The sequence below is a fragment of the Macaca mulatta genome, chromosome 18 (assembly GCF_049350105.2).
Source record: "Macaca mulatta isolate MMU2019108-1 chromosome 18, T2T-MMU8v2.0, whole genome shotgun sequence".
Lineage (NCBI taxonomy): Eukaryota > Metazoa > Chordata > Mammalia > Primates > Cercopithecidae > Macaca > Macaca mulatta.
The window spans coordinates 74,769,401-74,796,230 of NC_133423.1; the positions used below are offsets into that span (position 1 = coordinate 74,769,401).

Consider the following 26,830-nt stretch of genomic DNA (forward strand, 5'->3'; position numbering starts at 1 on the left):
AAAAAACCTAAAGCTAGCTGGGCACAGTGGCTCATGCCTATAATCCAGCACTTTGGAAGGCTGAGGCAGGTAGATAGCTTTGAGCTCAGGAGTTCAAGCTTAGCCTGGGCAATATGGTGAAAACTTGTTTCTACAAAAAATACAAAAATTAGGCCGGGCGCGGTGGCTCACTCCTGTAATCCCAGCACTTTGGGAGGCTGAGATGGGCGGATCACGAGGTCAGATGGAGACCATCCTGGCTAACACGGTGAAATCCCGTCTCTACTAAAAATACAAAAAATTAGCCGGGCGTGGTGGCGGCGCCTGTAGTCCCAGCTACTCGGGAGGCTGAGGCAGGAGAATGGCGTGAACTCGGGAGGCGGAGCTTGCTGTGAGCCGAGATCGCGCCACTGCACTCCAGCCTGGGTGACAGAACGATGAGTCTCAAAAAAAAAAAAAAAAAAAAAAAAAAAAAAAAATTAGCCTGGCATGGTGGTGGTACACATCGGATCGCGCCACTGCACACCATACTTAAAGGTGAAAAACTGCGTTTTTGCACCTAAGATCAGTTAACAAGGCAAGGATGTCCATACTCATGATTTCTATTCAACATTGCATTAGGCCAGGTGCGGTGGGTCAGGCCTGAATCCCAGCACTTTGGGAGGTGGAGGTGGCCGGATCGCTTGAGCCCAGGGGTTTGAGACCAGCCTGGTAAACATGGCGAAACCCCATCTCTACTAAAAATACAAAAATTAGCTGGGCGTGCTGGCGCATGCCTGTAATCTCAGCTACTCCGGAGGCTGAGGCGGGGGAATCGCTTGAACCTGGGAGGCGGAAGTTGCAGCGAGCCAAGATCGCACATACTCCAGCCTGGGCGACAGCGTGAGACTCCATCTCAAAAGAAAAAAAGAATATTTTTTATATGTCTGGATTATTTCATTTCAGGAAATTTTATCACAGTTATACATGCACAGTTTTAAAATATCAACTTGTTCTAAAAGGTTGGTTATGAAAAATAGAAATGCCTGGCCCAATTATAGAGCAACTTTCTGCTTCAGAGGCAGCCACTATTAAACACTATTTCTAAATAACAAAAATAAATCTTTGAACTTTTTTTAGTGTTTGTCCTTAGGAATGCTGAAGATTTAGATTTCTCTCCTTTCCACCACTCCTATTCCTCACTCTCTCTCTCTTTCTTTTTTTTTTGAAAAGGAGTCTCACTTGGTCTATCCCTGTATTTTTCCATTCCCCTGATATAGTTGTATTATCAATTCAGATAACTATATTCAGAACTTGTTTTTTGTAACTATATTATTATGACTAGGAAATGTCATTCACAGCTGAATACGTGTTACAGGCCGAATCATAGGCCTCTTCCCTAAATTCGTATGTTGAAGTCCTAACACCTAGTACCTTAGCATGTGACTGTATTTGGAGATAGGGCCTTTATTTAATTTATTTATTTATTTATCTATCTATTTATTTATTTTTGAGATGGAGTCTCGCTCTGTTGCCCAGGCTGGAGTGCAGTGGTGCAATCTCGGCTCGCCACAACCTCCAACCTCCGTCTTTCAGGTTCGAGCGATTTTTCTGCCTCATCCTCCCAAGTAGCTGAGACTACAGGCGCATGCCACTGTGCCCAGCTAATTTTTTGTATTTTTAGTAGAGACGAGGTTTCACCATGTAGGCCAGGCTGGTCTCAAACTCCTGACCTCGTGATCTGCCCGCCTCAGTCTCCCAAAGTGCTGGGGTTACAGGTGTGAGCCACCGCGCTGGGCCAGGGCCTTTATTTTTAATTTTTATTTTTATTTGAGACAGGGTATCACTCTGTCACCTAGGCTGCAGTGCAGTGGCACAGTCATGGCTCACTGCAGCCTCAACTTCCTGAGCTCAAGCCATCCTCCCGCCTCAGCCTCCCGAGTAGCTGGGACTACAGGCACATGCCATCATGCCCAGCTAATTTTTTTTTATTTTTCAAGAGACAGGGTCTGGCTATTTTGCTCAGGCTGGTCTCTAACTCCTGGGCTCAAGCAATCCTCCTGCCTCAGCCTCTTAAAGAGTTGGGATTATAGGTGTGAACCACTGCTCTGGCCATAGGGCCTTTAAACAGGTGATTGAGGCCCCAAGGGTGGGCTCGAATCCAGTATGACTGGTGTCCTTATAAAAACAGGAGATTAGGACACAGACACACACAGAGGAAAGACGATACGAAGACAGAGGGAGAAGATGGCCATTTGTAAGCCAGGGAGAGAGACCACATGAGAAATCAACACTGCTGACATCTGGATGCAGAACCAGACCTTTTTTTTTTTTTTTTTTTTTGTAAGACAGAGTCTCACTCTGTCACCCAGGCTGGAGTGCAGTGGCTCAATCTCAGCTCACTATCAGTTTGTTGATATTTTGTTATGGCAGCCCAAACTAAGACGCTATATATATATATATATATATGGTGCTTTTTTCTGAAATTTATCTTCCAACTCCTTTCGGGTTTTTCAATTCTGCTACTATCCTTCTTTTTTCTTTCTTTTTTTTTTGGAAATGAAGTCTTGCTCTGTCACCCAGGCTGGAATGCAGTGGCGATCTCGCCTCACTGCAACCTCCACCTCCCAGGTTCCAACAATTCCCCTGCCTCAGCCTCCTGAGTAGCTGGGATTACAGGTACCCACCACCATGCCCAGCTAATTTTTGTATTTTTAGTAGAGACAGGGTTTCACCATGTTGGCCAGCCTGGTCTTGAACTTCTGACCTCAGATGATCTGCCCTCCTAGGCTTCCCAAAGTGCTGGGATTACAGGTGTGTGCCACCATGCCCAGCCACAGTTCCACTATTATTTCTATGAGCACTTTTCACCTTTTCTTCCCTTCCTTCCTTCCTTCCTTTTCTTTCTTTCTTTCTCTGTCTCTTTCTTTCTTCTTTCTTTCCTCTCTTTCTTTCTCTCCCTCTCTCTCTCTTTCTTTTCTCTCCCCTCCCTCCCTCCCTCCCTCCCTCCCCCTCTCCCTCCCTTCCTTCCTTCCTTCCTTCCTTCCTTCCTTCCTTCCTTCCTTCCTTCCTTCCTTCCTTCCTTCCTTCCTTCCTTTTGTTCTTTCCTTTGAGACAGCGTCTCACTATGACACCCAGGCTGGAGTGCAGTGGCACAATCTCAGCTCACTGCAACCTCCGCCTCCCAGGCTCAAGCGATCCTCCCACCTCAGCCTCCGAAGTAGCTGGAACTGCAGGCATTCACCATCACTCTTGGCTAATTTCTTTTTAAATTGTTTTGGTAGATAGAGGGTCTCACTATATTGCCCAGGCTGGTCTTGAACTCCTGGGTCCAAGCAATCCTCCTGCCTTGGCCTCCTAAAGATCTGGGATTAGGCATGAGCTACCACTCCTAGCAGGAGCACTTCTCACTTCCGCCGCTTCTCTCCTCTCCCAGGTGGATGAGAAGATTCTTTGAGGAAAACCTTGACAACTTTCACATCCCTCATGGATCCTTCTTTACTCACCTTTCCTCTCAAAAAGAACTTTTTAATTTTCTGAATGTTCCTGAACAATTTTTGTTTCTAGTTTTCTGGCTATTGTCTTATCTCCCTGAGTTTGCTGATCCTTGTCTTCTCATTCTTGAGAAGCACACTAAGCCCAGCTTACAAGTCTATGCTTTTGGGAAGAGCTTATCCTCTCTAATCTTCACATAGGATGATCTGGCTGGGCTTTCATCTTGCAAAATCCCTGATGTCAGCATCTTTTGGTCTTTGGGCTCAGAAGGGTCAACCCTCCACAGTGGACTCTGCCATACTCCCATGTAGAGGGTTCTGTGCCTTGCTGTCGGGACCCTGGGGGGCTGAGCGAGCCTAGGAAGGCTCAGGGCAGTGTGCCTCAACACTGTTTGTATATCTTCACTTAATCCTCCTATTTTCAGTATAGTCACCCTGCTCTCAACTATGCTGGTATCCTCCAGGCCAGAGACCTTTAGTTTTAGCCTCTGAAGAAGAGACACCCTCAGTCTCTGTCAGGATAGCGAAGGACTGTCACTTGGCTCTGCAGATTCAAGGACTTTTTAGCTCCATCATTATCCCCACTTTCAGGGCGCCCAATGCCACCCATCCGCATGCATTTTGCAGGTTCTTAAATTTAAATGGAATTACATCTTGGAGTCCTGCACTAGCAGCTTTCGATTCAGTTTCCTCTGGTCTGCCGAATCGGTTATCACTTTCATATCTGTTTTCTAGCTTGCTAAATTTTGCTGTTGTTTTTCTCTCTCTTGTTCTCTTCCTCCTTGGGAGTTCATGCCAAAACAGACAAAAATTCCTTTTATTGTCATTTAGTTTCAGAAGGCCTCGAAGATACATGTGTATCCTTTGTTTTCACCATCTTTAAACAGAAATCATCTAAAAGTAACGTTGATAATCCGGCAGAAGGAGAAAGGGGCAGAAATTATGGTTCACCTATGAATTTGAGTATTGTGCATTCATTAAAAGAGGTGTTTGCTATGAATTTTCAATAGTAAAAAGAAAACTTTTAAAATAATGTTTGTTGATTTTAAAGATGTTATAAGATTGTATATATAGGATTATTTCACCAACTTTTTAAATATTCGTGGGAAAAGTGAGGGTAAAAATATACTCATTTATTTGCTCATGGTTAATGGATAGGATTATGGAGGACTTTGTTTTATTTCTGTAATTTATACATTTTCACAATGTAAATACTACTTTGTTTTTCTTATCATTAAATGGATTGTTCAATAATATGTAATTACTGTGGAAAAGGTAGATAATACGTAAAAAGAAGATACATACACACATAGTTTTTTTGTTTTTTGTTTGTTTGAGACAGAGTCTCGCTCTGTCGTCCAGGATGGAGTGCAATGGCATAATCTCGGCTCACTGCAACCTCCGTCTCCCGAGTTCAAGCAATTCTCCTGCCTCAGCCTCCCTCAGCTGGGATTACAGGTGTGTATCATCACGCCTGGCTAATTTTTGCATTTTCAGTAGAGACAGGGTTTCACCATGTTAGCCAGGCTGGTCTCAAACTCTTGACTTCAGGTGATCTACCCGCCTAGGCCCCCCAACGTGCTGGGATTACAAGGGTGAGCCACCACGTCCGGCCCACACATAGTTTTTTAAAAAATTACTCCAAAGGCCATCAGAGTTAAAAACTGTTAATATGTTAATATATGTTTTCCTCCAAGTAAATTTACATACTACTTTTATAATGAAAACAGTACTATTCTTCCTCTTTGCGTCCACTGCTGGAGTCTTAACCTCACTAACGGACTAATGTAAGAAAGTCTAGTTTGAAGTCACTGTTAAAATACAATTGTTATTTGGAAGGAAATGGGAGATTCCTGGGAGCCTCTTAGCTTTCTCACCTAAGTCAACAGAAAGGATTGGCTTACTAGATTTGCTAATTATCAGCCTGAAAGACAAAAGGACCTCATACAAATTCCCGGAGACCATCAAAAGGATGAGAGACAATGGGGACGTGATGGTGGAGACTTCTACATGGGCGCACTGGCGGAGGTGAGTGCCCCTTGGGGAGGCGTTGCCAAGATTTGCCTGCTTTACTTAGGATCAGTACTGCATATCAGCAAACACATGCTATATGTGTCCTATAGAGCGATACCACTAGCCGACCTGTGAAACAGGAATTGGGGGAAAACAGCTAATGTTTGATTAAGATGATGGGTTTCTGCATCGGCTTGAGAGAAGCAGTCTCTTTTTTTTTTTTTTTTTTTTTTTTTGAGACAGAGTCTGGCTCTGCCGCCCAGGCTGGAGTGCAGTGGCCGGATCTCAGCTCACTGCAAGCTCCGCCTCCCGGGTTCACGCCATTCTCCTGCCTCAGCCTCCCGAGTAGTTGGGACTACAGGCGCCCACCACCTCACCCGGCTAGTTTTTTGTATTTTTTAGCAGAGACGGGGTTTCACCGTGTTAGCCAGGATGGTCTCGATCTCCTGACCTCGTGATCCGCCCGTCTCGGCCTCCCAAAGTGCTGGGATTACAGGCTTGAGCCACCGCGCCCGGCCAGCAGTCTCTTTTTAAAATGACAAACGCATTCATTATCCCTGGCTTCCTGCTGCCACGGCATTTAAACTAGTGATCTTTAGACAGCATTCCTCTGTCCACGGTCCCCACCGCGAGGCAGCCCCAGAGAATGGACAATGTGCATTTGCGATCCATGGCATTTTGAGAATGTCATGGTGGCCTGCAAATGTAACAGGGATATTTGTGATGCTCCATTTCAACTCCTATTATTGAAGCAGACAGGGCTACCTGGTGCATTTTATTTTTTACTAATGAGTTTTGAACTTACTTCTTTTTGTTTTGATTTGGAACACTGAAAACCACACTAAATTTACAAGTCTACTCCTTAATAGATCAATCAGTTAGGTGGGACTTGCTGGGTTAGTTTTGGTTCCTAAATTGTAATTGAGTCAAAAGGAATGAGTGCCTTGGCCTCTTACAGGTCTTTTAATCATTTCTTTGCACTATCTCTTTCTCAGCCCAATTTTCTTTCTTTTTCTCACTTTTTGTTAGGTTGCTGTCTTTTATCAGTCTGTTTATTTGAAAAAGGAAAACAGAAATTGTTACTGGCCATTCAGTGTGAAAACAACAGCCTCATCTTTATCACCAGATAATTAAAAAAAAAAATCCCTTAGCTGTCATTAAGTAATCTCATCTGCCCGATATTGCTTTTTAAGATCCTATCTAAATGAATTACAAACAGCAAAATTGTAAAAGAATTAATTTAGAGACAGAAGGTATTGGTAATCCCTTCTTCCTGTTTGACAATGGATTTCGTTTGCAGAGGCTGAAAACAATCATTAACATCAATTTAAATGCTTATTTACTTTACAGTGGTTAACTATAAAGTGACCTTTGAAGAAGGGTATGTTTTGGAAAGCTAAGTACTAAAACTGGCCTGCCAACCGTTTTGGGGATGAGTTTTAAATATTTTACTCAGTTTACTGAGGAACTGACCATTCTACAAACTTCAATAATTCAAATAACCTTCAACTTTTTAAAAAAATCATAAAAATGACTCGTATGAAGTTTTTTAGGTTGCTACTAGGTCTGACCAAATAATGCAATATTTAGCATTCTTGTGGAAATGAAATTTGAGGCTGGGGGCAGTGGCTCATGTCTGTAATCCCAGCACTTTGGGAGGCCGAGGCGGGTGGATCATCTGAGGTCAGGAGTTTGAGACCAGCCTGGCCAACATGGTGAAACCCCGTCTCTACTAAAAATACAAAATTAGCTGGGTGTAGTGGCGTGCACCTATAATCCCAGCTACTCAGGAGGCTGAGGCAGAACAGCTTGAACCCAGGAGGCAGAGGTTGCAGTGAGCCAAGGTCACACCATTGCACTCCAGCCTGGGCAACAAGAGTGAAATTCCATCTCAAAAAAAAAAAAAAAAAAAAAAAAGGAGAGATAGACTGGCTGATTGCAGGAGAAATGTCTGAAGTAAAATAAAGGAGATGACTTTCCTCCCCCCCTTTTTTTTTTGAAGAAAAGGCAGTATAATTATTTTCTTGAAACTTCATTCTTTAGAGAGATTCTATTTGACTGCTTAATAGACTAGGAAACACGCAGAGCATTGTATGTATCAGATATTGCTCTAAAAGTTTTACAGAACACCCTTAGACAACACACTGAGGTTAATGCTATAATCCACCTTCCTCCAACCCCTTTTTAAACTTAATAAACTGTTTTTTTAGAACAGTTTTAGGTTCACAGCAAAACTGAGCAAAAAGTAGAAAATTCCCATACACCCCTTCCCCCAACACACACACAGCCTCAACTAATACCCACATTTCACACTAGAGTGGCACTTTTGGTGCAGTCCAGGAACCTACACTGGCTGTCGTTATCACCCAAAGTCCATGGTTTACAGTAGGGTTACTGTTTGTGTTGTATATACTCATATCCACCATTTTATTTATTTATTTATTTATTTATTTATTTATTTATTTATTTTGAGACGGAGTCTCGCTGTGTCTCCCAGGCTGGAGTGCAGTGGCGTGATCTGGGCTCACTGCAAGCTCCGCCTACCGGGTTCACGCCATTCTCCCGCCTCAGCCTCCCAAGTAGCTGGGACTACAGGCACCCGCCACCACGCCCAGCTAGTTTTTTGTATGTTTAGTAGAGACGGGGTTTCACCGTGTTAGCCAGGATAGTCTCGATCTCCTGACCTCGTGATCCACCCGCCTCGGCCTCCCAAAGTGCTGGGATTACAGGCTTGAGCCACCGCGCCCGGCCACCATTGTATTTATTATACCAACAGAATCATTTCACTGCCCTAGACATCCTTAGCCTATTCATACCTCCTTCCTCCCAACCCCTGGCAACTAGTCATCTTTTTACTATCTCGTTGCCTTTTCCAGGGTGTCACATAGTTGGAATCATACACTATATAGTTTTTTCAGACAGGTTTGTTTCACTTAGTAATAATACATTGACATTTTTCCCATGTCTTTTTGTGTCTCGATAGTTTATTACTTTTAGTGCTGAATAATATTCTATTATCTGTATGTACCACAGTTTATTTATCCATTTATCTACTAAAGGACAACCTGGTTGCTTTCAAGTTTGGGTAATTAGAAATACAGGTGCTATCAATATCGATGTGCAGGATTTTGCGTGAACATAAGTTTTCAATTCGTTTGGATAAATTCCAAGAAACAAAACTGATGAATTGTATGGTGAAGAATATTTAGTTTTGTAAGAAACTGCTGACTAGGCAAGGTGGTTCCTGCCTCTAATTCCAATATGTTGGGGAGGCCAAGGCGTATGGATTGCTCATGTCTCATATTATAAGAGTAATTTGTGTCTTCTCTCTTAGTTAGCCTGGTTAAAGGCTTATCATTTTATTAATCTTTTCAGAGTCAGGTTTTGGTTTTGTTGAGTTTCTCTATTGATTATCATTTTCAATTTTATGATTTCTGTTCTAATTTTATTTCTTTTCTTGTGTTTATTTTGGATTGAATTTGCTCTTCTTTTTCTAGTGTCCTATGGTGGAAGCTTAAATAATTGATGTTAAATTGTTCTTTTTTTCTAATACAAGCAATCAGTGCTGTAACTGTCCCTCTAACCACTGCTTTTGCTGCATTCCATAAATTTTAATAAGTTGTATTTCCGCTGGGCGCGGTGGCTCATGCCTGGAATCCCAGCACTTTGGGAGGCCGAGGCGGGTGGATCACCAGGTCAGGAGTTCAAGACCAGCCTAGCCAATATGGTGAAACCGCCGTCTCTACTAAAAAAAATATGAAAATTAGCCAGGCGTGGTAGTGCATCCCTGTAGTCCCAGCTACTCGGGAGGCTGAGGCAGGAGAATCGCTTGAACTCGGGAGGCGGAGGTTGCAGTGAGCAGAGATTGTGCCACTGCACTCCAGGCTGGGCAACAGAGTGAGATTTCGTCTCAAAAAAAAAAAAAAGTCATATTTCCATTTATTTCAAAATATTTAGTTTCTTGAGATTTATTTCACTCATTTGTAATTTAGAAGTGTGCTGTTAAATCTCAGTATTTTGGGAATTTCCAGCTATCTTTCTGTTGTTGATTTCTAGTTTAATTCTACTGTGGCCTGAGAGCAAACATGATATGATTTATAATTTAAAAAATTTGTTCGTGACCAGCCTGGCCAACCTGGTGAAACTATATCTCTAATAAAAATACAAAAATTAGCTGGGAGTGATGGCAGGTACCTGTAATCCCAGCTACTTGGGAGGCTGAAGCAAGAGAATTGCTTGAACCCGGGAGGCGGAGGCTGCAGTGAGCCGAGATTGTGCCATTGTACTCCAGCCTGGGAGACAAGAGCGAGACTTTGTCTCAAAAAAAAAAAAAAAAAAAAAAATTGTTAAGATCTGTTTTATGCCCCAGAATATGTTCTGCTCTATCTAGGTGAATGTTCCATATGAGCTTGAGAAGAATGTGTAATCTGTTGCTGTTGGATGAAGCCGTCTACAGATGTCAACTATATCTAGTTGTTCAATAGTGTTGTTGCATTCAACTACGTCCTTACTGATGTTCTGCCTTCTTGATCTGTCCATTTCTGATAGAGAATTGTTGAAGTCTCCAATTATAATAGTAGATACATCTTCTTATCCTTGTAGTTCTATCAACTCAAGAACTCATGTATTTTGTAGTTTTTGTTTGTTTGTTTGTTTGTTTTGGGACTGAGTCTCGCTCTGTTGCCCAGGCTGAAGTTCTCTTGGCTCACTGCAACCTCCGCCTCCTAGATTGAAGTGACTCTCCTGCCTCAGCCTCCCAAGTAGCTGGAACTACAGGTACGTGCTACCACACTTGGCTATTTTTGGTATTTTTAGTAGAGATGGGGTTTCATCATGTTGGCCAGGCTGGTCTCAAACTCTTGACCTCAAGCGATCCGCCCACCTTGGCCTCCCAAAGTGCTAGGATTACAGGTATTAGCCACTGGGCCCAGCTAGAACTCATGTATTTTGAAACTCTGTTGGTAGGTGCACACATGTTAAAGATTTGTATGTCTTCTTTGAGAACTGACCCGTTTATCATCATCTTTATCCCTGATAATTGTCTTTGCTCTGAAGTCTGCTCTGAGATTAATATTTCTACACCCACTTTCTTTTTATTCGTGCTAGACATTTTCTTTTTCCATTCCTTTACTTTCTAATCTATATCTATCTTTATATTTAAATTGGATTTATTGCAGACAACATACAGTTAAGTCTTGTTTTCTTCTCCACTCTGACAATCTCTGTCTTTTAATGGTGTATGTAAGACACTCATGTTTAACCCTGTTCCTATTTGCCCGGAGAATAATGACACCTGCAGCTGCAGCCTTTAACCCAAGAGAACTTTGCCACAAAATAGTTTGCTTTTATTATTATTTTCACATCGCTCTAGTATATTGACTTTGGAAACAAAGACATCGTCCTATTTCTAGCATTCTGGTCTTAGTAGTGATATTTCCATTTAGAAAATATAGTAATTCTCCATTGCTGAAAATGGCAAGTCCTAGAAAACGTAGCATTCCTACACGTGATGTTAACATTGTCCTCAAAGAGTTGTGGCCAAGATTCATTTGATGAATCCTATTTTTCTGAAATAGATGATTCTGATGATTCAGATGATTCTGATGTTAGTTCTGTTTAGAAATAACTCGAAGATCAGTTTTTACATTTTATTTTCACATTGAAAATCAGTCATATTTGCTTCAGCCTCAAAGAGCGTGTTTATGTAAAATTAAATGAGCACTGGCTTCTAAATGGGAAAAGGGTTAAACTGATTATTTATCTGGTTGGATTAATATCTACCATATTTGTTATTATTTTCTATTTTTTTGCCTTTGTTCTTTCTTATTTTTGTCTTTCACATTTTTTCTACTTTTTTTTTTTTTTTTTTTGAGACAGAGTCTCGCTCTGCCGCCCAGGCTGGAGTGCAATGGCCGGATCTCAGCTCACTGCAAGCTCCGCCTCCCGGGTTCACGCCATTCTCCTGCCTCAGCCTCACGAGTAGTTGGGACTACAGGCGCCCGCCACCTCGCCCAGCTAATTTTTTGTATTTTTAGTAGAGACGGGGTTTCACCGTGTTAGCCAGGATGGTCTCGATCTCCTGACCTCGTGATCCGCCCGTCTCGGCCTCCCAAAGTGCTGGGATTACAGGCTTGAGCCACCGTGCCCGGCCATTTTTTCTACTTTTAATAATTTTCCATTGAGTATTTATATGATGGAATTTTTTCTCCTTTCTTAGCATACTAATTTTATTTTTCTTTTACTTCTTTTTAATGGTTACCCTAGAGCCCTACAGTTTGCATTATGCATTTACCACGAATCCGATTCACCTTTTTTTTTTTTTTTTTTAACGGAGTCTTGCTCTGTTGCCCAGGCTGGAGTGCAGTGGTGTGATCTCAGCTCACTGCAACCTCTGCCTCCTGGGTTCAAGCGATTCTTCTGCCTCAGCCTCCCGAGTAGCTGGGACTACAGGCACATACCACCACACGCAGCTAATTTTTGTATTTTTAGTAGAGACGGGGTTTCACCATATTGTCCAGGCTGGTCTTGAACTCCTGCCCTCGTGATCCATCTGCCTCGGCCTCCCAAAGTGCTGGGATTACAGGCATGAGCCATCGCTCCCGGCCCCAATCCACTTTCATATAACACTATGACACTTCACAGGTTTTGCGAGTACTTTGTAATAACTAAATATTTCCAATTCCTACCACTTATTCCTTGTATCATTGCTGCCATTCATTTCACTTTTACATAAATAAATAAATGTACATATATTTAAATACATTTTTGCTATTGGTATTTTGAACAAACTTATCTGTTAGATCAATTATGAATGAGAAAAATGGGCCGGGCACAGTGGCCCATGCCTATAATCTCAGCACTTTGGGAGGCTAAGGTGGGAGGATCACCAGAGATCAGGAGTTCGAGACCAGCCTGTCCAACATGGTGAAACCCCGTCTCTACTAAAAAAAAAAAAAAATTACAAAAAAAATTAGCCAGATGTGGTGGCAGGTGCCTGTAATCCTAACTACTTGGGAGGCTGAGGCAGGAGAATTGCTTGAACCTTGGAGGCGGAAGTTGTAGTGAGCCAAGATCCTGCCACTGCACTCCATCTTGGGCGACAGAGCGAGACTCCATCTCAAAAAAAAAAAAAAAAAAAAAGAGAAAAATGAAAGTTTTTATTTTACTTTCTGACCTATGTCATTTTCTTTCTCTCAGAAGAACTTCTTAACATTTCTTGAAGGTCTGCTGGCAACAGATTCCCTCAATTTTTATTTATCTGAAATAGTCTTTATTTTTTTTTCACTTTTAAGGATAATTTCACAGGGTACAAAATTCTAGATGGGTGTTTTTGCTTTTTTTATTCTTCTAGTACTTTAAATATTTCACACCAGGCATGGTGGCTGACGCCTGTATTCCCAGCACTTTGGGAGGCCGAGGCGGGCAGATCACGAGGTCAGGAGATCGAGACCATCCTGGCTAACATGGTGAAACCCCATCTCTACTAAAAATATAAAAAATTAGCCGGGAGTGGTGGCGGGCGCCAGTAGCCCCAGCTACTCAGGAGACTGAGACAGGAGAATGGCGTGAACCCGGCAGGCGGAGCTTGCAGTGAGCTGAGATCTTGCCACTGCACTCCAGCTGGGGCTCTGTCTCAAAAAAAAAAAAAAATTTCACTCGTTCTTGCATGGTTTCCGATAAGTTGGATATACTTCTTTTAATTTTTTTCATTTTGGAGTGTTTTTATAGAGACTAAGCCTCGCTATGTTGCTGTATTAGTCCGTTTTCACGCTGCTGATAAAGACATACCTGATCCTGGGCAATTTACAAAAGAAAGGTTTATTGGACTTACAGTTCCACGTGGCCGGGGAGGCCTCACAATCATGGCATTAGGTGAAAAGCACACGTCACATGGTGGCAGGCAAGAGAAGAGGGTAGCTGGGCACTGCGGCTCACATCTGTAATCCCAGCACTTTGGGAAGCCGAGGTGGGAGGATCACGAGGTCAGGAGATCGAGACCATCCTGGCTAACACGGTGAAACCCCGTCTCTACTAAAAATACAAAAAACTAGCCAGGCGTGGTGGTGGGCACCTGTAGCCCCAGCTACTCGGGAGGCTGAGGCAGGAGAATGGCGTGAACCCAAGAGGCGGAGCTTGCAGTGAGCCAAGATCGGCCCTTTGCACTCCAGCCTGGGCGACAGAGGGAGACTCCGTCTCAAAAAAAAAAAAAAGAGAGAGAGAGAGAGAGAGAGAGAGAGAGAGAGAGAAGAGGGCCTGTGCAGGGAAACTCCCATTTTTAAAGCCATCAGATCTCATGAGACCCACTCGTTACCATGAGAACAGCACGGGAAAGACCCTCCCCCATGATTCAGTCACCTCCTGCCAGGTTCCTCCCACAACGTGGGAATCCTGGGAGTCACAGTTCAAGATGAGATTTGGGTGGGGACACAGCCAAACCCTATCAGTTGCCCAGGATAGACTTGAATTCCTGTCCCTAAGCAATCCTTCCACCATAGCCTCTTGAGTAACTGTGACTACACAGATATAATTATTTATTTATTTTTTATTTTTTGAGATGGAATTTTTGCTCTTGTTGCCCAGGCTGAAGTGCAATGGCATGATTTCGGCTCACTGCAACCTCTGCCTCCTGGGTTCAAGCAATTCTCCTGCCTTAGCCTCCGGAGTAGCTGAGATTACAGGTGCCTGCCACCATGCCTTGCTAATTTTTGTATTTTTAGTAGAGACGGGGTTTCACAATGTTGGCTAGGCCGGTCTCAAACTCCTGACCTTAGGTGATCTGCCTGCCTTGGTCTCCCAAAGTGTTGGGATTACAGGCATGAGCCACTGCGCCTGGCCAGATTTAACTCTTATCTTTTATCTTTTTTGTTTGTTTGTTTGTTCTGTTTGTTTATTTTTGAGACAGGGTCTCTCTCTGTCGCTGAGGCTGGAATGCAGTGGTGTGATCTCAGCTTACTACAACCTCCACTTCCCAGGCTCAAGCAATCTTTCCACTTCAGCCTACTGAGTGACTGGGACTGCAGGTACGCACCACAGCCAGATAATTTTTTGTAAAGATGGGATTTTGCCATGTTGCCCAGGTTGGTCTCGAACCCCTGGACTGAAGTGATCTGCCCACCTCAGCCTCCCAAAATTGTGGGATTACAGGTGTGAGCCACTGCACCTGGCCTAATTCTTATCCTTGCTCCTCTATAGGTAAGATGTTCTTTCCCTCTCATTTTTTTCAAGATTTTTAAAGTCTTTTATTTTTCTGAAGTTTGAATATGATATGCTCAGGTGTAGTATTTTGTTTTTTGTTTGTTTGTTTGCTTGTTTCAGCATTTCTCTTGCTTAGTATTCTCTGAGCTTCCTGAATCTGAGGTGTCTGACATTAATTTGGGGGAATTCTGTTATTATTGCTTCTAACATTACTTCTGCTCCTTTCTCCTTCCTCTCCTTGTATTCCTCTCTCATATAAAGTACACCTGTTGTAGCTGTCTCACTGTTCTCAGATAATCTGTTCTGACTTTTTATCAGTCTTTTTTCTCTTTGCTTTTCAGTTTTGGAAGTTTCTATTGTTATATCCTCAAATGTAGACATTAGTGTCCAGTTTACTAATGAGCCCATCAAAGATATTCTTTGTTTCTATTAGAGTGTTTTTTATCTCCAGCATTTCTTTTTAATTCTCTCTTAGAATTCTTTTTCATTCTCCATCTCTCTGCATGTTCTGCTTCTTTCATTAGCACCCTTAGACTATTAATCATAATTTCAACAAAATCTTGGCCTGGTAATTCCAACATTCCTGCCATATTTGACTCTGGTTCTGATGCTTGTTCCATCTGTTCAAACTGTGTTTTTTACCCTTCAGTATGTCTTGTAATTTTTTGAAAAGTGGGCATGACGTACTGGGTGAAAGGAACTGTGGGAAATTGGCATTTAGTAACGTACTGGTCAGGTGAGGGAAAAGCGCTCTACAGTTCTATGATTAGTCTCAGCCTTTGGTGAGCCTGTGCTCCTGGACTGTGAACTTCATCAGTGTTTCTCAGTTGTGTGTGTTTTTTTTTCTCTTATGTGGGACAAGATGCCTAAAGGGGGCTGAGGTTGGGTATGTCCCTTCCCCCATGTGGAAGGCTAGAGGGAACTAGAGCTGAGTGTTTTCCTTCCCCCAGGTAGGTTCTAGGCTCTGATAAAACCCCAGCCAGCAAAAGGTTCTGGTAAAATAGTGTCTGCTGCGTGCAGGGCTTGTGAATAAGAGAGAACATGCTGGCATATTTCAAAGCAGTTCTTTTTTCCTTCCCCCTCCTGGAAGCACAAGGAGATTTTTTTCTCTGATATTCACTATGAGGACCTGGTAGAGTTCCTGGAGGTAAAACTCACAAAAGTGTGAGGTCTCCCTCTGACTGGGTTTTGCTGGAGCTTTTAACTCTCAGAGATGTCAGTATTGAGCCTCCAACAATTCTTCAGTTACTGCTTATGTTTTCTTACCCTGTGCGGGTTCCTGCAGAGATTTCTACTTATGTTTCTACTCCAGTAGGTTGTAATTATCTGTATCTGTCTGTCTGTTTCTCCAATTTTGGGAGAAGCAGTGTGCCCTGTGAGCTCCTTTCTCTGATAGATACACAAAGAGATGTTGATTTTTTAGTTTGCTGAGATTTTTACTTGTTAAGATGGAGTGGTGACTTCTGAGTTCCTTTTAGCTTATAGTGGAAACTGCCTGTAACCCCCTTTTTATATATAAGGAAACTAAAGCACAAAGATGGGTAGTAATTTGCTTATGGCCCCTTGGCTAGTAAGGGGCAGAGCCAGGATTTGGTGCTCTGGCTCCAGAGTCTGTGCTGTCAACCACTAACTATATCATTGAGAAAAGGCACCGAGCTGGGCTGGTGGGAGATGGAGGACTATATTATCTTCTTCTTTTTAAGACGGAGTCTGCTCTGCCACCCAGGCTGGAGTACAATGGTGTGATCTCGGCTCACTGCAATCTCTGCCTCCTTGGTTAAAGCGATTCTCCTGCCTCAGCCTCCCGAGTTCCTGGGATTACAGGCACCCACCACCACACCCAGCTAATTTTTGTATTTTTAGTAGAGACGGGTTTCACCATGTTGGTCAGATTGGTCTTGAACTCCTTACCTCAGGAGATCCACCCGCCTCGGCCTCCCAAAGTGCTGGGATTACAGGTGTGAGCCACTGCCCACGGCGAGGAATACATTTTCTTTAATGTCTACTAAATGTATACTTTCAAAACTTTTTCTAAAACACTTAATAAAGAAACATATGCGTAGGACATTAAAGCAATGATTATTGGCCCGCCATGGTGGCTCATGCCTGTAATTCCAGCACTTTGGGAGGCCAAGGCAGGTGGATCACAAGGTCAAGATGATCGAAACCATCCTGGCCAACACGGTGAAACCCTGTCTCTACTAAAAATACAAAAATCAGCTGGGCATGATGGTATGCGCCTGTAGTCCCAGCTACTCGGGAGGCTGAGTCAGGAGAATCGTTTCAACCCAGGAGGTGGAGGTTGCAGTGAGCCAAGATTGTGCTACTGCACCCCAGCCTGGGTGACAGAGCGAGATTCCGTCTCAAAAAACACACACAAAAAACAAAAAAACAATGATTACTAAAACTTTTTAGAGTAGAAGAAAAAAGTCACTCCTAAACCTACCATTTATACGTATTATATTTCAGTCCTTGTCCATCTGCATGAACACTATGCATGGATATTATATATTTAACTTTTTCACCTAACATTGTATCATGGGAATTTTCCCATGTTTCTCCACCTTTTAAATAAAATGATATTTAATAGCTGTATAATAGTTTACCTTGGTGGGGTGCTATAAATTACAAAAGCATGCTATTAGTGGTTATTTGATAATTAGTGTTTTTCTTTTACAATGATAAATAATGTTTCACAATTGTTTACCTTTCATTGAGTAATTTAATTCAAGCCCCATGAGTGTGATTTTTGGGTCAATTGGTATGGATAGATGTATAATTATTGCTAACTTTTGTCATATTTATTTCCAGAATGATCGTACCAGTTTTCTGGGCTTCCAGCATTGCATAATTATATTAGGTTGGTGCAAAAGTAATTAAGGTTTTTGTCATATTATGCACACACACTATATATATATATATATTACATATACACATATTATATATTTTATTAATATATATTAACTATATGTATATGATATATATACACACCTCTTAAAAGTACAGTGTCAGTCAATAGTGAGAGGTTCTAAAACAGGACCACTTCCATAAACTGATAAATTCCTCCTTTTCAGATTTTCAGTTTGTGTTACATGTAGCCTTGATTATAGGAGGCATTCCATAGATTTTATTGAATGGATGGATAATGGAAGGATGGATAGGTGACATTCAAATGATTCTTCCTAATTAACACACAGAAAGTTAGTAGCAAAGTTGAGATGATACACTGATTTATAATTTAGAGCGTTTTCTCTTACCATAACTCCAGTTTTACTTTATTCAGCCAACATTTATTGTATATTTAGTAGGTGCAAATCACAACGCTGGAAGCTGGGTGACACTACTATCAATAAAACATGGTTCTACCCACCAGGAACCTCCCAGTTTGAGAAATTCACACGACTTTCTCCATCAAGTTCTCATTTACAAAATGAAATTATTGACCCCAAATTCTGTAATTTTATGAAATCCTACATTTCCCATTTATAGATACTGAGGCTCTAAAGTAGGTAAAGAGTAATCTAAAGGACTGGTGATTCAGGATAATGATAGGGAATATCTTCCTCATTCATTCATTCATTCATTCATCATTCATGGAGCACACACTAAACACCAGACACTATTAAGTGCTGGGAATAGAAATAGAAATAAGGTAAATTTTCTTCTCATAAAAATGGGAAGGTTTTTTTTTTTTTTTCCCCAAAGGTATAGTTTGGCAACCCAAGAGTACTGCACACAGTATTTATATGTGTGTAATACGCTTACAGTACTATTCTAGTAAAACTCAAATGGAGTGGTCTCTAGTATTAAAAGTACAGGAGAGAATCAACTAATATTGATTCAACTTCACCCTTTAAATACTCCCAAAACTTAGTGGAAAATATCATTGAATGTTGTAGATTTATCATGGGGAAAAATACTTTTACGTTACTTCACAACATCAGGACAAAAGAGGATGCATATGCACGTGGACTTACCACTTCTCCTCTTCTACTTGCACTCCCACGGACTGGAACTTACTGGGTGCTTTATTCTCTCCTGTTTTGTCAGGTTCTTCAGCATCATCCACCTGGAGAAATCATCAAATAGAGTAGTTCCATTTCAGTCATCTTGCTTGAAAAATGAACATGACATTTTATCAGAAAGACCTCTAATATTACTGGAATGTTTTGTAATTTGTAACCTCCTTAGTCAGTATTTGTGTATTTTCTGAGAGCCGACACTACCTTCGCTGCATGCTCTTTGACTCTGTTGCTCTTAGTAAAATGCAATTTTATTCACTCTCAAGGTAGCTGATAAATGTCTATGATTCTTCCATAGATTTGCAAGTCTGTACTTAGACTTAAGTATCTTACTGTAAATGCTGTATTAGAATGGAGTCTACATGGAAATGTGTTCTCAGAAGTTTTTTCCTTTATGGAATCTCCCTCTGTCGCCTGGGCTGGAGTGCTGTGGTGTGGTCTTGGCTCACTGCAACCTCCACCTCCCGGGTTCAAGGGATTCTCCTGCTTCAGCCTCCCGAATAGCTGAGATTACAGGTGTGCCACTATGCCCGGCTAATTTTTGTATTTTTAGTGGAGACAGGGTTTTGCCAAGTTGGCCAGGCTGGTCTCAAACTCCCGATCTCAAGTGTTCTGTCTGCCTGGGCCTCCCAAAGCGTTGAGATTACAGGCATGAGCCACCATGCCCGGCCTTGAATTTTTGAATTTGAAGATAACAACATACAAAATAAAGAGGAAAATTTATGTATTGTAATTATAATTGTTGACATTGGGAGATTTAGATATTAACCTTATTAAGATAAACCATAGAGTGTCTTCATCTTTCTCCCCTTAAATAAAGAATTGACTTTGAATATCACTCCATAGTTTCTAAATAGCTATGTGTATATTACAGCTATATAGAAAATATGCCCATATAGAACTAATAACCTATGCAACACATTAGTCCCAATCTAAATTTGAAGAAAATTTTAGAATTATTAGGTTTATTCCTTTTTCCTACTATGTGTTTAAGAAATGTTGTTTCTAAATATAAAAACAATTCAATGTAAGCTGTATAAAATTAAAATACAGAAATATATAATGTAGAAAAAGTATAAGAATCATTGTCAATTATTTGATGTATATTTGTCTATATCCTTTTATATATATGTCTAAATGTATATATATATTTAAATGATTATTAATACTGAAATTACACACATGAGATTATACTATGTATGTTTCTTCTGCAATGCTTTATTCATTAACACTACTACTATCTCTGCACATTTTATCGTGTCAGTAAATACAACTCAGTCCTTTTGTTGACTACAGAAGTATTTCTTTTCTTTTTTTGACACAGGATCTCACTCTGTTGCCCAGGCTGGAATGCAGTGGTGCAAACATAGCTCACTGCAGCGTCAACCTCCTGGGTTCAAGCAATCCTCCCTTCTCATCCTCCCAAGCAGCTGGGACTACAGGTACATGCCACCATGCCCAGCTAATTTTTCTTATTTTTTTGTAGGGGGTGGTCCCCCTATGTTGCCCAGACTGGCCTCAAATGACTGTGTTCAAGCAATCCTCCCGCCCCAACTCCTAAAGTACTGGGATTATAGGGATGAGGATATTTCTTTTAATGACTAAGCAATAGGCATCAAAGTAATTTGCTTTTTATTGCTATTATGTATGATATTACAAATAGTATTTCATATGTATCCTTTTGAATACTTGTACAAATATTGTTTAGGAAAAATTCTTAGAAGTAGAAATCCTAGGTGGAAAATATTGAGCATGTGCAACTTTAAAGGTTATCTCATCAAATCATTTATCATCCTTTCATAGTCCGTGCATAAGAGTTTCCAATTCCCTATACCTTCACCAGTACTAAATATCGGGAAACTTTTAAATTTTTGCTAATGTATCACAAGTAAAAAAAAAAAAAAGTGTGTATATACACACACACACACACACACACACATATATACATATACACACACATCCTTTTTTTTTTTTTTGAGACAGAGTCTTGCTGTGTCACCCAGGCTGAAGTGCAGTGGCTCAATCTCGGTCACTGCAACCTCCGCTTCCCGGGTTCAAGCGATTCTCCTGCCTCAGCCTCCCAAGTAGCTGGGATTACAGACACGTGTCACCATGCCCAGCTAATTTTTGTATTTTTAGTAGAGATGAGATTTCACCATGTTGGTCAGGCTGATCTCGAACTCCTGACCTCATGATCTGAGTGCCTCGGCCTCCCAAATTGCTGAGGTTACAGGCGTGAGCCACTGCACCCAGCCAAAAATATGTATTGACTTTGTTTCTATCTGTAAATTGTCTGTTCATATCCTTTACTAGTCTCCTCCCTAATTAGGCTGTTTTTTCTTTTCTTTTTTTTTTTTTTTTTTTGAGACAGAGTCTCGCTTAGTCGCCCAGGCTGGAGTGCAATGGCGCGATCTCGGCTCACTGCAAGCTCCACCTCCCGGGTTCACGCCATTCTCCTGCCTCAGCCTCCCGAGTAGCTGGGACTACAGGCGCCCGCCGCCTCGCCCGGCTAATTTTTTGCATTTTGTTTTTAGTAGAGACGGGGTTTCACCGTGTTAGCCAGGATGGTCTCGATCTCCTGACCTCGTGATCCGCCCGCCTCGGCCTCCCAAAGTGCTGGGATTACAGGCGTGAGCCACCGCGCCCGGCTGTTTTTTATTTTCTTAATCATAGGATCTCTTTATATCTTATGAACCTAAATTCTTTCTCTGTTACGTATACTGCAGATGTTTTCTCTCGTTTATCATGTGTCTTTTGAACTTTGCCCTTCATTGGAGAGAATCTTAGGTAGTCACATCCAGCATTTATGGTTTGGAAAGGCTTTTTCTCTAAGCATATTTTTTTAAAGTCCTCTTGTATTTTCTTTTATGCTTTCATGTTATCTTTTTCTCGTATTTAATTCTTAAATCCACCATCCTGAAATGTTTGTGTCGAAGATACATATGTAGAGATCTCATATTACCCTCCTACACTACCTCCCTTGGGTTATCAATGGATCTGGCTCCATTTTTTAACTAATTTTCCGTTTTTATTTGAGATGCCAGCTTTATCTGATACCAAACTTTACTCACATATATTTTCCCATACATTCTCATATAGGCATTCCCATATACAGTCATGACACACACAGTGACATTTCTGTTAATGATACAGCACACATACAATAGTGATCATAAGATTATAATGGAACTGCCCTGTGCAGAAGTACCACTTTGTGTCTTTTGTACTATATTTTTACTGTACATTTTCTATGGTTAGATACACAAATACTTAACATTGTGTTACAATGGCCCACAGTGTTCGGCATAGTCATAAGTTGTACAGGTTTATAGCCTAGGAACAATGGGCCGTACTATATAGCCTAACTGTGTAGTATGCTCTACCTTCTAGGTTTGTGCAGCTTCTGTGATGTCCACACAACGACAAAATCACCTAATAACACATTTTCCCAGGTGTATCCCTGTCATTAAGTGACACATATATACAGACCTGTTGCTGGCCTATTGATCTGCTGGGCTTATTGACCTTCCCTCTCCTTTTTCCTAAATATGATCTTTTTTTTTTTTTTTTTGAGATGGAGTTTCACTCTGCTGCCCAGGTTGGAGTGCAGTGGTGTGATCTCGGCTCAGCGCAACCTCCACCTCCCGAGTTCAAGTGACGCTCCGGCCTCAGCCTCCCAAGTAGCTCCAATTGTAGGTGTGTGCCACCACGCCTGGCTAATTTTTGTATTTTTAGTAGAGACGGGGTTTGGCAATATTGGCCAGGCTAGTCTTGAACTCCCATCCTCAGCTGATCTGCCCGCCTCAGCCTCTCAAAAGTGCTGGTTGCATGCCTGGCCTTTCCTAATAAAATTCTGTAATCAATCTTGATATTTTATATGGCAAGTCTCCTCCTGTAGTTCTTTTTTTAAAAAAATATAATTAGACTAGGTGAGGTGGCTCATGCCTGTAATCCTAGCACTTTGGGAGACCGAGGTGAGAGGATCACTTGGGCCCAAGAGTTAAAGACCAGCCTGGGCAACATAGCAAGACCCCGTCTCTACAAAAAATAAGAAAAAAAAAATAGCTGGGCATAGTGCCATCCGCCTGTACTCCCAGCTACTCGGGATCTGAAGGAGGATTGCTTGAGCCTGAGAGTTAGAGGCTGCAGTGAGCCGTGATCATGCCACTGCACTCCAGCCTGAGTGACAGAGTAAGAGTTTCTCAAAAAAAAAAAAAAAATAGTAATTTAAAAACAGAACAAAAAACCCAAAAATATCTAGGTTATTTTGGAGTATTAACTTCTAAGTAAACTTTAACATCAAATTGTCAAGTTTGTCCTGTTAGCCCCCATCAACTGATAAAAATCACGTTGGAATTTTTATTGGAATTTCTTTAAATATTTGTATTCATTTTCAGGAAATTGTTGTCTTTTTACTACGTAGTATTCCTATGTAGGAATATTAAATAATTTTCCATTTATTACAGTATCATATTTTATTTGCTAGACGAGATCTTGCTATGTTGCCCAGGATAGAGTACAGTGGCTATTCACAAAGTTGATCCCATTAGTGATCAGCATGGCAATTTTGACCTGCTCCTTTTCTGACCTGAGCCAGTTCACCACTCCTTAGGCAACCTGACGGTCCCCTGCCCCTGGCAGGTCACCATATTGATGCTGAACTTACTGTGGACACCCTATTGGTATAGTGCACTACAGCCCAAGACTCCTGGGCTCATGTGATCCTCCTGCCTCAGCCCCCTGAGCAGCTGAGAATACAGATGTGCACGACCATGCATGGAGGTTATTTAATTTATTTATTTATTTTCAGACGGAGTCTCAGGACTCTCACTCTGTCGCCCAGGCTGGAGTGCAGTGGCGTGATCTCGGCTCACTGCAACCTCCGCCTCCGGGTTCAAGCAATTCTCCCTGCCTCAGCCTCCTAAGACGCTGGGACTACAGGTGCACGCCACCATGCCCAGCTAATTTTTGTATTTTTTAGTAGAGACGGGGTTTCACCATGTTGGCCAGGATGGTCTGGATATCTTAACCTCATGATCCGCCCACCTCGGCCTCCCAAAGTGCTGGGATTACAGGTGTGAGCCAATGCTCCCGGCCGCCTGGAGGTCTTATATTTTATGTAAGGTAAGTTTTTATATTGTTTTCAAATAGGAGTTACATATTATTTCTGAAGTTCAATTGTGGTGTTTTATAGTTTTTGCTACTATTGTGAATGGGTTGTGTACCTTTATATTTTGTTTATTGATAATATATAGATAAGTTATTGATTCCTCTATATTTATATTATATTCTTTCACTTGGATTTTCAGTGGTTTCTGCTAGTTTTTTTTTTTTTTTTTTGAGATGGAGTTTCGCTCTTGTTGCCCATGCTGGAGTGCAATGGTGCGATCTCAGGTTACCGCAACCTCCTCCTCTGGGATTCAAGCGATTCTCCCTCCTCAGCCTCCCTGTTTCTGCTAGAATTTTAAAGGTGGACATGCATATTATCTATGAATAAAAGCAATTTTGCTTTGTTTTTAAATATTTACACTTCATTTCTTGCTTTGTGTCTTGGCCAGTAAAGGCAAACAACACTGAATAAGCCTATGAAAATATTCATCCTTACTTGATTTCTGACTCTGGAATATCTCTAGCATTTCGTCTTCAAGTAGAAGTTTAGTTTGGTTTCTTTTATTTATTTATTTATTTTTGAAACAGAGTCTCACTCTGTTGTCCAGGCTGGAGTGCAGTTGTGCAATCTAAGCTCACTGCAACCTCCACCACCCGGGTTCAAGTGATTCTCCTGCCTTAGCCTCCCGATTAGCTGGGACTACAGGCATGTGCCATCATGCCTGGCTTATTTTTGTATTTTCAGTAGAGATGGGATTTCACCACGTTGGCCAGGCTGATCTCAAACTCCTGACCTCAAGTGATCCACCCACTTCAGCCTCCCAAAGTACTGGGATTACAGGTGTGAGCCACCACACCCAGCCTTTAGTTTGGTTTCTTATAAATGCTTTTTATCATGTTGATGCTTGGAATGGCTTCTGATTTTTACCAAATGCAATACTTTTTACTATCTATCTTGATACCATATTTTCCCCCCAAAGGTTAAAATAACTTTGAATTTCTGTGACATACACTACTTGATAATAATATATTATTTTAATGTTTATTTCATTTTTCTTACTTTGGACAGGAAATATGCTGACATTAAAATAAGATGTGTCTCCCTCACATCTTAAACGTTTGTGTGAAGACCCAGTCATCATGCTTATGAACCACAAAAAGATCAGTAAAGGTATATTATTTTTAAAAATATATATACACTTTGATTAATTATCAAATTTGTTAAGAATTTTTACATCTATTTTTGTAAGCATATTACTCTATAACCCTTTTTTCTTGTGTTCTTTCAAATTTAGGTATTAGAGTTATGCTTATTTGATTAAAATATATTAAGAACCTTAGCTGGGCGCAGTGGCTCACGCCTGTAATCCCAGCACTTTGGGGAGCTGAGACTGGCAGATCACCTGAGATCAGGAGTTTGAGACCAGCCTGGCCAACAAGGTAAAACCCCGTCTCTACTAAAAATACAAAAATTAGCTGGGCGGGGTGGTGCGTGGCTGTAGTCCCAGCTACTCAGGAGACTGAGGCAGGAGAATCGCTTGAACCCAGGAGACAGAAGTTGCAATGAGCCTAGATCACACCACTGCACTCAAGCCTAGGAGACAACAGCAAAACTCCATCTCAAAAAAAAAAAAAAAATCTTTTTTTTTTTTTTTTTGAGACGGAGTCTCGCTCTGCCGCCCAGGCTGGAGTGCAGTGGCCGGATCTCAGCTCACTGCAAGCTCCGCCTCCCGGGTTCACGCCATTCTCCTGCCTCAGCCTCCCGAGTAGCTGGGACTACAGGCGCCCGCCACCGCGCCCGGCTAGTTTTTTTGTATTTTTTTAGTAGAGACGGGGTTTCACCGTGTTAGCCAGGATGGTCTCGATCTCCTGACCTCGTGATCCGCCCGTCTCGGCCTCCCAAAGTGCTGGGATTACAGGCTTGAGCCACCGCGCCCGGCAAAAAAAAAAAAAAAAAAAAAAAATCTTTATCTTTTTTTGTAATATTAAATGCTTTAAATAACATAGGAATTATTCACTTCATGAATGCTGAGAAAACCTTTCCTGTTAAAATGATCCAAGTCTGTAACATTTGTGAAAGGTTTTTTTTTTTTTTTTTTTTTTACTTTTTTTGCACTTTATTCTTCCTCCAGGTTTTAATTTTATTTATTTATTTATTTTTTAGAGAGACGGTTTCTGTCATCCAAGCTGGAGTGCTGTGGCAAATCATGTCTTACTGCCACTGTGACCTCCTGGGCTCAAGTGATCCTCCCACCTCAACCTCCCAAGTAGCTTGGACTCAGGTGTGTGCCAGCACACACGACTAATTTTTTCTTTTTTTTTTGTTGGGTCTTGTTATGTTGCTTAGGCTGGTTTGAACTCCCAGGCTCAAGCCATCTACCCACCTCAGCTTCCCAAAGTGCTGGGATTACAGGCGTGAGCATTGCACCTGACCTCTTTCCCCAGATTTAATACTCCCTCTTGCATCAGTATTGGTAATATACATGAGTGTCTATATTATTTTGACTTTAAAATTTACCAACATTAAGTTGTCACAAGAATCTTTTATAATTTTCTCAAAAGGTCATATACTATTCCCATTTCTAATATTGTTAATTTCTATATTGCCTTTCTCAATCAGACTTGTCTATTATTTAGTATTTTTAAATAACCAATTTTGGTTTATCAATTCCACTTTACTTGTTATTGCCATTGCTCTGTTTTGTTTTCTAATGCATTTATCTATACTTTCATCATTAGTAATTCCTTCTTTTGAATCTGTTGTTCTTTTTCTAGATTTGTAAATTGAGTGTTTATATTGCAATATTTCTTCCTTAATTATGAAAGAATATAGGGCTAGGAATTATTCTTAGACCATAACTACAGCCACAGCCCATAGTGATGATTTATAGGATTCCTGCTGTCATTTATTTCGAAATAATCTTGAATTCCTTCTGTAATCCAAATGTTATTTAAATGTTTTAATATTTGCAAATGGTTAGATTTTGTTATCTGTTTAGTGTTCGTTTCTAATTTTAATGCGTCATGGTTGGCAAACAT

The 26,830-nt window shown here is 41.2% G+C and overlaps 1 protein-coding gene and 1 non-coding gene across 13 annotated transcripts in view; both read right to left on the reverse strand.

Annotated features, from left to right (window-relative positions):
- Window positions 1–26,830, reverse strand: part of DLGAP1 (DLG associated protein 1) — a 968,455-nt gene that overhangs the window by 55,250 nt on the left and 886,375 nt on the right. For all 12 annotated transcript variants that reach the window (XM_028838188.2, XM_028838186.2, XM_077974916.1 and 9 more), the window contains one exon: window positions 18,638–18,729. In XM_028838188.2, the coding sequence (XP_028694021.1) occupies window positions 18,638–18,729 (92 nt within the window). The remainder of the gene's footprint in view (window positions 1–18,637; window positions 18,730–26,830) is intronic.
- LOC144336607 (small nucleolar RNA U13) lies at window positions 24,851–24,954 on the reverse strand. The gene has a single exon (XR_013408505.1). It is a non-coding gene; the product is annotated as a small nucleolar RNA U13 (small nucleolar RNA).